The sequence below is a fragment of the Engystomops pustulosus genome, chromosome 6 (assembly GCF_040894005.1).
Source record: "Engystomops pustulosus chromosome 6, aEngPut4.maternal, whole genome shotgun sequence".
In the NCBI taxonomy this organism is placed as follows: domain Eukaryota; kingdom Metazoa; phylum Chordata; class Amphibia; order Anura; family Leptodactylidae; genus Engystomops; species Engystomops pustulosus.
This window is the reverse complement of record NC_092416.1, coordinates 157,251,995-157,268,157: the sequence shown is the minus strand read 5'-3', so window position 1 is coordinate 157,268,157 and position 16,163 is coordinate 157,251,995. Positions and strand designations below refer to the sequence as shown.

General features: G+C 44.5%; 1 protein-coding gene across 2 annotated transcripts in view; it reads right to left on the bottom strand.

Annotated features, from left to right (window-relative positions):
- Window positions 1–2,733: 2,733 nt before the first annotated feature.
- Window positions 2,734–16,163, bottom strand: part of ZNF335 (zinc finger protein 335) — a 43,545-nt gene continuing 30,115 nt past the window's right edge. The window contains exons 14-28 of one of the 2 annotated variants that reach the window (XM_072112005.1): window positions 11,396–11,556; window positions 11,086–11,315; window positions 10,515–10,617; window positions 10,313–10,404; window positions 9,949–10,208; window positions 9,758–9,857; window positions 8,052–8,228; window positions 7,798–7,940; window positions 7,475–7,554; window positions 6,235–6,305; window positions 6,028–6,105; window positions 5,436–5,519; window positions 4,563–4,628; window positions 4,313–4,394; window positions 2,734–4,231 (exon numbers count right to left, since the gene is read on the bottom strand). In XM_072112005.1, coding sequence (XP_071968106.1) covers window positions 4,131–4,231; window positions 4,313–4,394; window positions 4,563–4,628; window positions 5,436–5,519; window positions 6,028–6,105; window positions 6,235–6,305; window positions 7,475–7,554; window positions 7,798–7,940; window positions 8,052–8,228; window positions 9,758–9,857; window positions 9,949–10,208; window positions 10,313–10,404; window positions 10,515–10,617; window positions 11,086–11,315; window positions 11,396–11,556 — 1,828 coding nt within the window. In that variant the 3' untranslated portion in view covers window positions 2,734–4,130. Of the gene's footprint in view, window positions 4,232–4,312; window positions 4,398–4,562; window positions 4,629–5,435; window positions 5,520–6,027; window positions 6,106–6,234; window positions 6,306–7,474; window positions 7,555–7,797; window positions 7,941–8,051; window positions 8,229–9,757; window positions 9,858–9,948; window positions 10,209–10,312; window positions 10,405–10,514; window positions 10,618–11,085; window positions 11,316–11,395; window positions 11,557–16,163 lie in introns of both variants that reach the window. The other variant, XM_072112004.1, reaches the window with a different exon arrangement.

Genomic DNA, 16,163 nt, shown 5'->3' with positions numbered 1-16,163 from the left:
GGGCACAGAGGGGGCAGGGGAGGATGATCAGTCACACGTATACACCACCTACCTCTATAAGGACCTTGTGATGCAAATAATTACGAGCCTTCTGGAACGCAGGGAATTTAGGCCTTTCAAGTTCTGGTGATTATTATTAATTTGTAAAGCACCATTAATTCCATGGTGCTGATGTGATGATAAGTCTATGTACACATACATAGATCTACGTTGTTCCATATATTGAGTGGGTGTGTTTCTAGGGCACTGCCTAGAGCCAAACTTTAGCCACAAACATTAAAAGGAGTTTTGCACTTTCAGCAAACAATTCATATTGTTTGTGTAGTGAAAAGTTATACAATCTACTTTCTGTATCAATTCCTCTACATTTTCTAGATTTCTTGCTGTCACCTCTTGGAAGTTTCAATGTCCCCATTGATCCCTGGTCACGTGATGTCACACAGGTGCACACCTTGTTATATACCTGGTCATGTGATGTCACACAGGTGCACAGCTCGTTATGTATCTCGGGTCATGTGATGTCAGAATTGCACACCTTGTTATATACCTGGTCATGTGATATCACACAGGTGCACAGCTCCTTATATCACAGAAAGTAATCAGAGCTGTGTGTTAAAACAAGCAGTGCACCTGAGTGACATCACACACTCAGGGATATAACAAGCCTTGCACCTGTGTGACATGACACGACCAGGGATATAAGTAGCCATGCAATTGTGTGACATGACATGACAAGGATATAACGAGTTGTGCACCTGTGTGACATCACATGACCAGGGATATAACAAGCTGTGCACCTGTGTAACATCACATGACCAGAGACATATTTCTATGCACAGAAAGTAAAGAAGGAAGCAGAGATCTGGAAAACTGTGAATAATTGATACAGAAAGTATAATGGAAAATTGTACAACTTTTTATTACACAAACAATATCAATCATTTGCTGAAAGTGGACATCCCCGTTAATTGTTTGTATATTCTAATGCACAATTGCCCCAAAGTATACCAAGCTCATGGGTGACAGTGCAAAATCACCCAACAACCAAAGTTTTAAAGGGGTTGCTCATGTGAAAGGAGCTGCGGCAGTCACATCACTGACCCGCTACCTTCCCATTTCCAACACTGTCCCCCTGGGCTCTACTTTCTGCCAATCCCTGACAACCCTGGTGACCCGCCTCTGCCAATGATTGGCTACCCAGTAGGGACCCAGTTAGGAACCGGGCAGGAGTCAAGTGAGGTGCCTGCTGCTTATTTTCCCTCAGCAAAGATCCAGCGCAAAGTTTTGATTTCTGTAATTTTCTATGGACTTTTTCTGTAATTAAAATAAGATTGTAGACTGCTAACGGGAAGGTTTTATATGAAATATTTCTTATATATATCCAGGTGCTTGTATCTAGAAGGAACAGAGTGTGCGGCTCCAAAAACCTTTCGTATGGTCAGTCGCATTGTTTCACTTGGAAGTTTTGGCCTTGCTACTCATGGTGCTACTTGGCTTACAGTCAGCAGACTAATTTGGTCTGATTGCTGATTGGCTGAACGGCGTCGCCTCTGATGAAGCCGTCCTGCCTCAGGTAGATTTACATGCGGATGAAGGGCGCTGAAGCTTCTGTCAAGCCTCCGCTGACCTCGAAGTGGGATCAGGTGCTGGAAGAAGATTCTCATTTGGCCTCAAACAGAGGAGAACAACAATCTGACAAATCAGCAGCGACGCAGGAAACCAAACAAGACGCAACGGCAGTGCAGGGAGAGGGGGGAGAGAACCCGCACCCCTCCCGTCATGAGAGGAAACATAGCAGGGTGGAGGTCAGCTTCAATGGCTAATGTGTAGCCAGATGCCATGGACAAGTGTTTATTGCAGAGGGAAAAAGGAGGAAGAGGATTACCCGATTTTATGATTATCCTTGTACTCGGGGGATTAAATGCCAAAATCTGCCCTAATCCCTTTAATCTGATAAGAGGAGAGGGAGTAAAATCACAGATCAGACACCAGTTCCTGCACCGGAAGAGGTGAAAGTGTAGTGTAACGCTGATCCAGAAGGTTCTGATCATTGCTCAGGACCAGATCCGTCTTCATGTTGGCTCCAGAAGAAGGAAATAAATGTCTGCATGAGTGACGAGCGATCCTGGGGCAGCCACGAGGGCTCCATACCCACAGAGCCGGGCTAACACCTGCTGGCGCACCCGGGGGGCCAAGGAGTGAAGGACACCGGATAGCAAAACACTATTTTGTAAGATCCATGTTCTGATCAACATGAAAAATACACTCATTCATCAACCTCACAGGGTCTGTCGGGGATCTACAAGGCTATGTCTGTATAACGGCACAGGGTATAACTGCGTACACCGATGACATCAAAGAAGGACGAATCATGGAGTGTGGCGCTATACAGTATCCCCCGCTGTAGGGTCTGACGGTATTCAGTTACATGATACGATATTCCCCCCCAGCGTTAGGGTCTGACGGTATCCAGTCACATGATACTGTATCCCCTGCTGTAGGGTCTGATGGTAATCAGTCACATGACATGGTATCCCCCGCTGTAGGGTCTGATGGTAATCAGTCACATGACATGGTATCCCCCGCTGTAGGGTCTGATGGTAATCAGTCACATGATACGGTATCCCACGCTGTAGGGTCTGATGGTAATCAGTCACATGACATGGTATCCCCCGCTGCAGGGTCTGATGGTAATCAGTCACATGACATGGTATCCCACGCTGTAGGGTCTGATGGTAATCAGTCACATGATACGGTATCCCACGCTGTAGGGTCTGATGGTAATCAGTCACATGATACGGTATCCCACGCTGCAGGGTCTGATGGTAATCAGTCACATGATACGGTATCCCCCGCTGCAGGGTCTGATGGTAATCAGTCACATGACATGGTATCCCCCGCTGTAGGGTCTGATGGTAATCAGTCACATGATACGGTATCCCACGCTGTAGGGTCTGATGGTAATCAGTCACATGATACGGTATCCCACGCTGCAGGGTCTGATGGTAATCAGTCACATGATACGGTATCCCCCGCTGCAGGGTCTGATGGTAATCAGTCACATGACATGGTATCCCCCGCTGTAGGGTCTGATGGTAATCAGTCACATGATACGGTATCCCCCGCTGCAGGGTCTGATGGTAATCAGTCACATGACACGGTATCCCCCGCTGTAGGGTCTGATGGTAATCAGTCACATGATACAGTATCGCCCGCTGTAGGGTCTGATGGTAATCAGTCACATGACATGGTATCCCCCGCTGTAGGGTCTGATGGTAATCAGTCACATGACATGGTATCCCCCGCTGTAGGGTCTGATGGTAATCAGTCACATGATACGGTATCCCACGCTGTAGGGTCTGATGGTAATCAGTCACATGACATGGTATCCCCCGCTGCAGGGTCTGATGGTAATCAGTCACATGACATGGTATCCCCCGCTGTAGGGTCTGATGGTAATCAGTCACATGATACGGTATCCCACGCTGTAGGGTCTGATGGTAATCAGTCACATGATACGGTATCCCACGCTGCAGGGTCTGATGGTAATCAGTCACATGATACGGTATCCCCCGCTGCAGGGTCTGATGGTAATCAGTCACATGACATGGTATCCCCCGCTGTAGGGTCTGATGGTAATCAGTCACATGATACGGTATCCCCCGCTGCAGGGTCTGATGGTAATCAGTCACATGACACGGTATCCCCCGCTGTAGGGTCTGATGGTAATCAGTCACATGATACAGTATCGCCCGCTGTAGGGTCTGATGGTAATCAGTCACATGATACGGTATCCCACGCTGTAGGGTCTGATGGTAATCAGTCACATGATACAGTATCGCCCGCTGTAGGGTCTGATGGTAATCAGTCACATGATACGGTATCCCACGCTGTAGGGTCTGATGGTAATCAGTCACATGACACGGTATCCCCCGCTGTAGGGTCTGATGGTAATCAGTCACATGACACGGTATCCCCCGCTGTAGGGTCTGATGGTAATCAGTCACATGATACGGTATCCCACGCTGTAGGGTCTGATGGTTTCCAGTCACATGACACGGTATCCCCCGCTGTAGGGTCTGATGGTAATCAGTCACATGATACGGTATCCCCCGCTGTACGTTCAGCCACTATTCCGCCAGGGTGATCACGTCGTACTGTATCTCCTGCTGTAGCGCCGACTCCGTTTCTGCCGTGTACACCGTCTGAGCCATTGCTGCGTCCGCCACAGCTGAGAGACAGGACAATGAGTTATTAAAGTATACACATAATCCGGGTTTAGAAATTCATGCTTCCTACAAGCACCACTAACCTGTGACGGCGGAGTGGGCGGCAGCTTCCAGTTGTTCCTGAGTGAGAAGTTGTTGTGTAGGGGACATGGGCACAAAGTGGATCTGCTGAGAGGGGAAATCCAATAAGTCAATTAACGCTTTGCCCTGAGCCCTCACCGTCCTTGATGAGAAGATACGGCTCAGCGAGCCAGACAAAAGCCATCAGATCACTAATAACATGGATGGGTGCAGGTCTATTGTGAGATGTCAAGTGATAAACAGGACAGTTACCTGGGGGTCTTGGATGAATGGTCCTCCTGGTTCATACTGGATATGTGTGATCTGCCCATCCTGCACCTGGAAAAAAAATTATTAATCAGGTAATGACTAATGGTATAGAGAAAAGAAGACATAGACAGGTTGGTAAAGTGATAGGACGCATGAGTGGATGTTGGGAGGGCGTCCCATCTGAACCACTGATATGCATGTATTTGCATTGAGCTGCACACCAGATACTCATGACCCCAATTTTTCTGCGACCTCATCACACCCTTCTGTTGTGAGGGTGCAGACAAAAAAAAAAAAAGAACTATTTTGCAAAAAAAAAATTTTTGTGCAACTTGACAAAAAGACAAACAGTGATTTGAGCTGTTTTCCACAGCAAAAACAGGGACCTGCTTCTTATTAAAGATTCGGGGACTAGCATTGAACAGACCCGACTACAAAATTTGGGTTCATACTGAACTTTGTGGGTGAGGGTCCTTCAGCCTGACTCCGATCTTCATTAGAAGTTAAAGACTAAGGTCAGGTTTGGCTCAACTGCCTCCTGGCACAGATTGAGGTTTTTGGGGAGAGCGATGACCCAAAATGGCGGCACGCAGGTTAGTGCCAGCGTGTGCTCACACGTGTTTATATGCAACTGATTGCACGTGTTACTGGTCGGGGTCTGGGTTCGATACCCGAATAGGATTTTAAAATTCCGAATTTCAATGTTTCTGCTCATCATCATCTGAGACATTTTGGTTCCAACTGAAATGAGATTGTACTGCAATACCACACATGGCCTGCAGACATAAGTGCCGCTGATTCAATAATAATAAGTGGCGTTAGATGCTGGCCACATGATAGTGATGGTCACAAGTAGGAAATAGTTTCAGAATTTACCTGAATATGGTGACCTTCAGGGAGAACAACATATTCTTGTGGGATCAAGTGAGGGACGCCGTCTTGGGAAATGATGTATTGTACCTAAAGAAAGAGGATAGCAAAAGAATAAGAGATGACGCCACAATGTTCAACTCAGAATCCGTGGACAATTAGATTTTAAAATTAGTGACAGGAACAAATTAAAGCTAAAATAAGATATTTTAAGGAAGTATTCCAGAACTAGTGAATTCTCTGTGTCATTCTCAATTCTCTCAGAGCTGGTGGGTAAAGACGTAGCTGCTTTCACTCTTTTCATACCTACTCCTCCCCATAGACCTCTATGTAATCTCTCTGTCATCTTTGTCCATTCTCATAGCCAGATGGACGATTCAGAGTAAAAGTAATTTTATCAACGAAAAGGGGAGAATTAAAATATAGACTTTCCTTAGATCCCAAAGTTTCAAATATTTCCTTGTACTACACAAGTTGAAAGTTGACAACCACAGGCCACACTGAGGAATACATCAAATGAAGGATAGATGATCTGGTAAAGCGCTGCTCTAGACGTACAGGATTATTCTCAAACCTTCATATGCTGAGAAGACTTTACCTGATTGTCCGCAGTTACCAGCTGCTGTAGGGTCTGTCCATCTGCGGTTGTGATCTCCTGAATGTAAGCCGTATCCTCCTAATGAAGGGAGACCAAGGAAATCATTGTACAGCCACGGGAATAACTGGAGTATATACAGGTATATAGCAAACGCTGCATAGAGTATAAAAGAGGCAGCATATTATAGAGCATGATGCGCTTACTGACCGGGTTGCTCACAGTTTCCTCCTGCGCCAGGAATATGTGCTCCTCATCCAGGCCTGGGACAGATGCAAGCTCTGCAGGAAAAGTGGCACAAGACACTCAAATATTTCAGTATTTACATGTTATTTTAAGATGATTCTTGCTTGTTTTGAGCAATGGTTGTCTAGAATCAGAATCCTATGGACAAGTCTTGCGTCCCTTGTTTATGTCAGATCCCAATGATAAGACAGAGGTTTTGCCCTGTAATGCAATATTTGACTTTTAATACTCGACTGTTGCTATGACAGCCTAGGGTCACACAAAGACCCAAGGCTGTCTCTTTTACCACTATGTATTACAATGTGCAATTTGCACATCATAATGCATGATGCGTAAAATCCCCATAAACTGTAGTATGGCAGTATATGGTAGGATAAATCAGACAACCTAGGGTTAAAGTACCCTGGGGAGTATAACAAAATAGGGAAAAATAAATAAATAAAAATTCAAATCACCCCCTTTCACTAGAACTCATATAAATATAAACAGTAAAAATCCTAAACACATTAGGTTTAGCCGTGTCCCAAAATGTCCGATCTATCAAAATATTATAGTTTTTCCCCATGTTTAACCCCATAAAAGTAAACAGCACCCAAAGTAAAAAATGACACTTTTTTGCCATTTTACAAAATATAAAAAAAGTGATCAAAAGGTTGTACAGTCCTAAAAATGGTAGCATTGAAAATGCCATCAAAAGTCTCAAAAAATGACGCCACCCACAGCTCCGTACACCAAACTATGCAAAAGTTGATAGCACCAAAACCTGGCAAAGAAAATAATTTTTTTCGAACAGGAGGTTTTAATTTTTGTAAATGTGTGAAGACATTATAAAACCTATACAAATTTGGTATCCCTGTAATCGCACTGACCCAAAGAATAAAGTAGACATGTCATTTGGGGGCAAAGAGAAATCTGTAAAATCCAAGCCCACAAGAAAAAGGCACAAATGTGGTTTTTCACCAATTTCCCTGCTTCCCAATACACGGCATGGAATATTAAATACCATCACTATGAAGTGCAATTTGTTACACAGAAAACAAGCCGTTACACAGCTCTGTCCATAGAAAAGTAAAAAATAATTGGGGATATTAGAAGATGGGGAGTGAAAAATGAAATGCAAAAACAAAAAGGGCCTGGTCGTAAAGGGGTTAAAGTGATCAATCTTCCGAAGATCATAGGTCATACACTTTTTTGCCGCCCTCACCTGTTCGCTGCGGCTGCTCTACATTCGCTCCGGTGTGAAGCCTTTCGATATGGAATTTTAGATGACCTTTCCGATTAAATCTGGGAAGAATCCAAAATACTGTAAAGCTATACGTTGTATTCAGACAGTTACTTTACCCGAAACACAGAGTTCCTTTGTGAGACCTAATGTTACGAGGAATATGTAAGCGTGATACATGATACACGAAAGTCACCGGTGAGGACTGTATATCATGTGCCATCAACCAAACACTGGTGTCATAGGGAGAGAAAGGAAAAGGAAGAAGGAATGTGCATAAGTAAACAATGCGGAGAGGACGTTACCTCTGTCCACACAAGTGACATGAATGCGGCCTGTGGTTGGTGTGTGTCATCGCATGTCTGCTCAGATCTTTCTTATTCCTGGAGGCAAAACTACACTGATTGCAGCGGTGCGGCCGCAGATCTGAGTGCAGAGTCATGTGAGTCTAGGAGGGAGAGAGGAAAGTTAAACAAATCCCAGAAAGTCAGCAAGTTACCAGCTGGAAATACAAATGTATCCGGGACAAGGGCCGGACAGCACAGCCCGGAAGTCTTACCCGGACTTCAGCCCAAGTATCGGCAAAGAAATTCCCACAGTCTGGACACTTGAATCCGCTGCCACCTTCAACGTGGGCTCTTTTGTGGCTCTCCATCTCTGCACGTCCCCAGAAGGATGAATTACAAATTTTACAGGAAAATTTCTTTGTTGTAGGCGGAGGTTGATTGGAGGGAACCTGGTAATAAACACGTGTTATCAGGAGACACTGCATGCAGTTTATCCATCCGTATAATATATACTCTATTTATGGACTTTGGACCATAAGATGCAGGTACTTGTGTCTTAAAGTCAGGAGGATTCAACCCTGCCAGACCTCTGTCCTGGAGATGGTATGAAGTGCTGACAAAGCATTTCACCCGATCTCTGGGGGGGCAGAGCCTCTGCACCGCTCAATCCACTATCAGCATCCTGACAAGTATTTCTGCAGATGGCAGTGACTGATCACGTGATTCATCACAGTAAGGTCCTAGAATCCTTTCATGCTGCTGGCCAGGACAGAGCCAAGGGATGGGAGGAAAAGTTTTGGGATTAGAGATACTTGCGATAACAGATGCGTGTGTGAGGATAGATGTAGCAGTGCTGTTTGTGCGAGGGTGGATGTAGCAGAGCTGTGTGTGCGAGGGTGGATGTAGAAGAGCTGTGTGTGCGAGGGCGGATGTAGAAGAGCTGTGTGTGCGAGGGCGGATGTAGAAGAGCTGTGTGTGCGAGGGCGGATGTAGAAGAGCTGTGTGTGCGAGGGCGGATGTAGAAGAGCTGTGTGTGCGAGGGCGGATGTAGAAGAGCTGTGTGTGCGAGGGTAGATGTAGAAGAGCTGTGTGTGCGAGGGTGGATGTAGAAGAGCTGTATGTGCGAGGGTGGATGTAGAAGAGCTGTGTGTGCGAGGGTGGATGTAGAAGAGCTGTGTGTGCGAGGGTGGATGTAGAAGAGCTGTGTGTGCGAGGGTGGATGTAGAAGAGCTGTGTGTGCGAGGATAGATGTAGAAGAGCTCTTTGTGCGAGGATGGATGTAGCAGAGCTGTGTATACAAGGCCGGATGTAGAAGAGCTGTGTATACAAGGCCGGATGTTGCAGAGCTGTGTATACGAGGATGGATGTGGCAGAGCTGTGCATACGAGGACGGATGTAGCAGAGCTGTGCATACGAGGACGGATGTAGCAGAGCTGTGCATACGAGGGCAGATGTGGCAGAGCTGTGCATACGAGGGCGGATGTGGCAGAGCTGTGCATACGAGGGCGGATGTGGCAGAGCTGTGTATAAAAGGGCAGATGTAGCAGAGCTGTGTATACGAGGGCGGATGTAGCAGAGTTGTATCTTAGAGGATGGATGAAGCTGAGCTTTGAGTGTGTATGTATGAGTGAATAGATGTAGCAGCGCTGTGTGGGTATGTATATACAGCATTGTTGTGCTTGAGTGTGTGTGAACGCCAGGAAATATTTAGTTTCAAATACATTTTTCCCTTTTTTTGATGACTAAATTTGGGGTGTGTCTTATAGTCAGAAAATATGGCAAATAAGTTCTGTGGGTGCATTCTTAAAGTGACCTTGCATAGAAGTTGATTTTGTATGTGTAACTCCAGTGTTTCCGTCCCTATAATAACAATTTGGGACTCTCTGTACATAGATATTAACATAGATATAGGTACATTTCTCTCTATATATGCAGATGGACAGATATAAATCTAGATGTATAGATATCTTGGTCTTACTTGTGGTTGTTGTGGCTTGTTCAGTAGCTGTGCCGCAGGCTTGTCCTTCCCACTCTCTGCCAATAGCGTATGAGGAGATCTAGGGGGCGCATCATTATCGCTAACACCACAAGAAATAAAAATGGCGTGTTACCATTACCCCCATCAATGCCATTTTTCTCACTCGATAAATGTACAATCTTTATAGATACCTGCACAATGGGGTCTGCATGTTATCTGCATTGATCAGGCTGTATCCGGCAGTAGTGAACGCTGCATTGATGGTGATCTGCTGGACGGTTCCCTCGTAGCCGGCCTCCTGAATACTCGTCTCTTCATAGCCGGCCTCTTGCACTTCTGTCACTTGTCTCTCATCCATGTGTAGTGTTAGGACCTGAGCCATCTGAGGCTCCTGGGGCGAAGCTTCTACCTCTTCTCCATCAATGCACGGTGCAGATTTTACTACAGCCACCTGCAGATAGAACACATTACAGAGGTCACAATTCCAATAACTCCATATCTTATCCATATACTCGTATGCCCCTGTAGTTCTACTTGCGACTGATGTCCACCTACTTGTAACGCTCCTCCAGGGCCATCTCTTTGGGCGCTCATATTCAATAGTAGATCTAGAGCCGCTTGAGTTGCGAGTTCATCTCCTTCTCCACCTACCAGACAAGGTGTACAATAAGGATAAGTGTTGGAACATTTGATTCCTTTATGATCTTACAATAACCTATGAATATTGCAATATTTTTTAATTTTTGGGGGGTCTCACCTTGTTCATATATGATAGTGGCAGCTTCCAGTGTATTTGGTGCCTGCCCACCATCCTGGTTGGGTTGGTGAAGCATGTGATAGGTAAGCTCTCTGGGTGGATTCTGTAGGAAGATATAGAAATTCAGATTTCAAATGTGTCAATAATATCCTGGGCTTCATGGATGGATTTTGTATCTGCAGTTCACATTTGTTCACACGTTTTTAACTTCTGTAGATCACAGAACCACAAGCCTGACGTGGTCTGCAAGATGAGATTCTCATCTTCAATATGACACCAAAACATATTTCTAGATACTATAGAACCAAAAAATAGGGGTGTCTGAAGTCTCTCCACCTGCAGCCCCTAAACTTTTCTGAGCCTCCTCTCTGCTCAATATCACATGACTTGGGAGGAGATTTTTTTTATAGGTAAACGGGTGATATTTTACATAGAAGTAGGAGTTCTGGAATTCATAACCTATTGGAGGGGGTTAGTAACTTAATAGGGAAAGATCTAGAGACAATTTCCCTTTAAAACGAAGACTAGATATTATGGAATCACCCCGGTCACAATCTTGCACATTACTGACCTCTGAGTCTTGTGTAGGTGGAGGCTGGAGCACCGGCTGCTCATGTTGTTGCTTGAGTTGTTCAATCTGCTGAGGAGAGAAAAATGGTCGCCGTCTACATGGCGCTTCCTCCGGGTGTCGCTGCACCCACTCCTGGAACAGTTGTGCGTGTCGACATTTCACGTGTAGACGCAGGTTCTTCTTGTGTTTGGTGGTGAAGTGGCAATACTCACAGGCAAAAGGCTTCCCAGCTGATAAAATAAATGGAGACTTTTTATGATGCAACCCAAAAATCCTAATCAAACACAGTTTACTCGTTGGCCATATTTACCTGCATGTTTGGTAGCCTGGTGGGTGAGCAGGAAGTCCTGGCGGAAGGTGTGATATTTGCACTGGTTGCATTTAAAGGGCTTGTCATTCATGTGAGTGAGCTGGTGATTCAAGAGCTGCTTTCGGTCCTCGCACATGTACTCACAAAATTCACATTTATACCTGCAAAAGGAAGGATGTTAGGCTCCATTCCACAAATGTATGGGGGGCATATATCCGGTCACAAATTTGCAGCTGGATATGGGGGATATGGGGGGTGTATATTGTAGGGGAGGGGGGGCGTTTGAGTACTCAACGTTCTGAGCCGAGGCCGCAAAAAAGATAGAGCATGCTCTACCTTTGGTCGTAACAACGGCCACATGGCTCTATTTTGTATGGAGAGGGGAGGTGTGAGCAGCCATAGTCGGGTCTGGGGTGTGGAAGAGGTGGCATAAGCGGTGCTCAGCCCAATCACATATGTACACATGTGATCGGTAACCAGCACCCGCTGTTTTAACCAATGCAAAACAGCGGGAGCTGATCACCAATGGCCACGTGTGAAAGTAGCCTAATGCATGTCGCATTATTACTGTAATTTCCTCAATTGGCTATTTAAGCACAGAAAATAATGGCTGTAATAATTTTCTTGTATAAATTTTGTATAAATTAGTGTAACAAGGAATTATTTATTTGTATTACTAAAAAATTTCATACTCTTCAAAATTGGTAAGAGGAGTAATTATTGGTATTATTACCTTTCTGGAAAAATGTTAGTGCGACCGCTTCACACTGCTATGACACTATATTACCTATTGTTGCGTTTTGATCCAATGAAAGTATCAGTATAAAGATGTTAAATTACTATCTATCCATCAAATTCCACAATGTTTTCCAATGTTATAAAATCTCATGGATAGTATGAGACACCCTGACAGGTCCGCCAGGGGGATCTCTGGGTGCCCTCTCTGCATGGCAAAGCTGATGGGTCTTGGCAAACCAGAGCAAGAGACGGGAACATAATAATGATATTACGGTAATAAGTAATACAGGCGGTCCACTATGTAAAAACACCTGACTTACAGACAACCCCTAGTTACAAACAGACCTTTGGATGTTGGTAAATTACTGTACTTTAGCCCTAGGCTACAATAAGCAACTATAACAGTATAAAAGGTGTCTGTAATGAAGCTTTTTTTGTTAATCCTGGTTTTTATGAGATTCCAACATTTCTAAAATCCAATTGTCACAGAGACAAAATAAAATTCAGTTGGGGTTACATTTATAAAATATATGGTTCTGACTTTCATACAAATTGAACAGAATCTATCTTTTACGTAACCCGGGGACTGCCTGTATACGGTATATTTGATAATAAAATAATTTTAAAAAAAAAATAAAAAAAAAAGACACACTACCTACAACTAATCAGACTGTACCAGTAGGCTTCCCCCATCACCTACAAAAGGGTTAACAGATAGCAGGACCAGAAAATCATTAATGAATGTATAATCGTGGGAAGTAATTCCATTTTCCAGTGTTCGGTTAATACACCGGCTCCCATGGGTAAAGAAACAACCGAGCCGGCCCATGGTTATTATAAAAAGCAGTAACAGCGATCTGTGAAATGTAGAATTTACAAAATCAAAATCACAAAAATAATCTGACACGGACAGCAAAAAAAAATAATAATAACAGAGAGATCAATACGATCCAACATTACCGCCACCCACAGCGACTGCACAAACAGCCGCTGAAATCTGGTCAATATGTATTAAGAATAACTGAATCCAAGGTCATGTGCACACCAGGAAAGATTTCTGAAATAATCGGAAAAAATATGCAACCGGGAGACAGAAAATCAATGCATTTAATAAGAGGGAATATTTAGAGGCCGGTCCGATTCATTAGAAAGTAGTTAATGATCCATTTGAAGCATCGGCCACATATCAAAAATCACATTAAATAAGATATAACAAAACATATACAAATCAATAAAAACGTGACCTTGCCGTGTCAGACGCCGCCATGTGGAAAAACTACCATGATAAATAAGAATAAGAATAATAATGAGGGGATCAATAAATTACAGCGAAAAAGTAAAAAGGAAAGCAGATTACTTAATAGTAAAAGAAAAATGGAGGTTGTCCAGGATGGGAAAGAAACATATGAAACATCTACATTAATACTTAGCTCATCCGCTTTGTAGGTACACAAAGGCTCAGCGGTGACATTACATCGACAGCACCCACTGGTTACACCCTGCATTAAGCTGTGGTGGGTGCCGTTCAGCCAGGATCGGAGGTAGGGACGGAGCCAAGTTCAAAAAATAATGCTCAAAATAATGTTGCAAAAAATAATGTTGCACCAAAAAAAAAAAAAGATTCCAAGAGTTTCAGCTTCCATGGATTTGGAATCGATTTGCAGTACAAGCCATTGGCTGCTGTGGGATACTACGATGTCAAGTCAGTATTTCTATACTAACTACTGTGGGACTATCCACAACTTGCGTAACACTACCATCGTTATAGGGGACGTTATCTTGATCAGATCACGACCCCCATAGAAGTCTATGGCACTGGATCACGGTGCAGTAATCACTCTGTCTCACAGCTCCGTGATCGGCCAGGTGGAATGTGGGACATGTCCTATATTTTGCTGTTTAGAGTCTGTGGTTGCTCAGGTTTCTACGGAGAGGGGAGCACATGAAGCCTAATCAAAATACAGGCTTCGGGGAACCCCTGTTATAACGATACACACAGTGGGGCACATCTACCATATTCTGGTGCTCTGTATGTTTCCTCCTTGCACCCAGTCTCATCAGATTTAGCAGGAGGCTACGGCAGGCGACTCTGCTGCGCCGGTAGGGGAGTCTTGCCTGGCACTGCGACCCAGTACAGAATAAAACAATAGCTTGAGCACAACCATGGGGAACAAGCACCTCACGCTGGCCCCATTCAGCCATCTGCAGTGCCCCCTTCACTCCCCTCCAAGCTCACTAGGCGTGGAGGTTGGCTAATAGGCGTAATTCCTGCCCTATCATCTCAAAAAAAGAATATACAGGTCTTAATTGAACCGATTCAGATTCAACCAGAATGTGGTTACATTTTACCCTTTACGCCAGGGTTACAGTTACGGCCTGACGTCTGTCATCATATATGCCTATGCTGCTGTAAGTACAGGTCATGAGGCTCTAGTCGGACCAGGCTTTGCAGATATATTAGACACTAAAGCCATATCACATATATATTAATCTGATTTAGGTTTAAAAGGGAATCTGTCAGCAGACGCAGAGCTGCAGGTGGTGTGAGTGATTGTCCCTGTAGATCTGTGTAACAATACCTTTCTGTGTGTTGTTACTAGTTACAGGACTGTGGTCTGCAGATCCTGCATGGGCTCTGGACAGGTCTTTCAGCCTGAAGAGCTTTCTGCTCCCTGCACTGTGCTGCTCCACAGCCCCTGCCCTCTACTAGGAGGAGGCGCTGTATCAGGATTTCGGTTGGATACTTACAGCAGCCACTCAGAGCAAAGGGGAGGGGCTGTAGAACAGTTCATTGCAAAGAGCAGTGAAGCAGCACAGAGCAGGAAGCTCTTCTGGCTGAGAGACGCGCCCAGAGCACTTGCAGGAGCTGCAAACCTGGATTTAAAGTTCACTTTTCACAGTCCTGCTGCTACTTACCACACGTACACAGATAGGTATGATTACACAGCTGTACAGGGTCTTTATCTCTGTCTAGAGTTTATTCAATTCAAAAATGATGATGGATTCTGATGAAAGGTACCATTAAGTGTGCCAACAACTATATAACAATCAATGAGAACTATTTATTATTAACATTATCACATTTCTTGACGGGAGACTTTACCATGGCGCTTTTCCATTCTTTTATAAAACGCTCCGAGTACGTTCATGTGATTGCACTCCAGAAGAAGGTCATTCAAGCCCCAGATGAAGAGGAGCCTCGAAATAAACTCGGGCTCTCACGGTTGCCATGACAGCTTTTTATGTAAGGAATGCTTTGCTAGAGGTGACTTCAGCCTTGTCATTTATTTCGTTAGAACATGAAGTTGGTATAATCATCCGGAGCAGGTGCCAAGTGGATGCCAGGTGGGCCGATGGGGTATGAACACTTCAATCTATTATTCCAGGAAGAGCAGGATTGTACGGCTCAGTGATGGTGGGGGGTTTCATTTAACGGAGAGTGAGGTTAGGAGCAGAGTCAGATCTATATACTAATTCTAGGAAAAAGTCATCATGGTGGAGTCGTGCAGAAGCAAAGGAGGACCTGCTTTACATTATCAGGGGTGACCCAGAAGACCCTGACATAGCATTTATGTTCTATATCATTCACCAACACTCAGAATATCTGCCCACGGAGACAGACCCCAAGACTGTATAGGTGATTCTACATAAGGGAAGCATATGACAGGCTGGTCTCTTACTACATTGGGCGAGATAACGTAAAATATATGATTTATGTTGCACGTTTAGGTGTAGGGTCGAGATTTTGCCTAAATGTGCGACTTCCTCTGCACCATCCTCACACCACCTTTCTTTATGCCTTCCAGGAGGGTGTGTAACCTCCCAGGGCACCACAAATCCGCTATAGAAAGTGGTGTAAATTGTAGCCAAAATTGGTTCATTCCTATGTAAATGGAGGCCATGCAACTTTTAGATGCTGATGGAAACACTGGACATGCTGGACATTGTAGAGAAGAGTCTGCCAGACAGCCCCTGGCACTGCTCATCACTTTTCTGTATTACTAATAGAGATAAGCGGACCCGATAATTA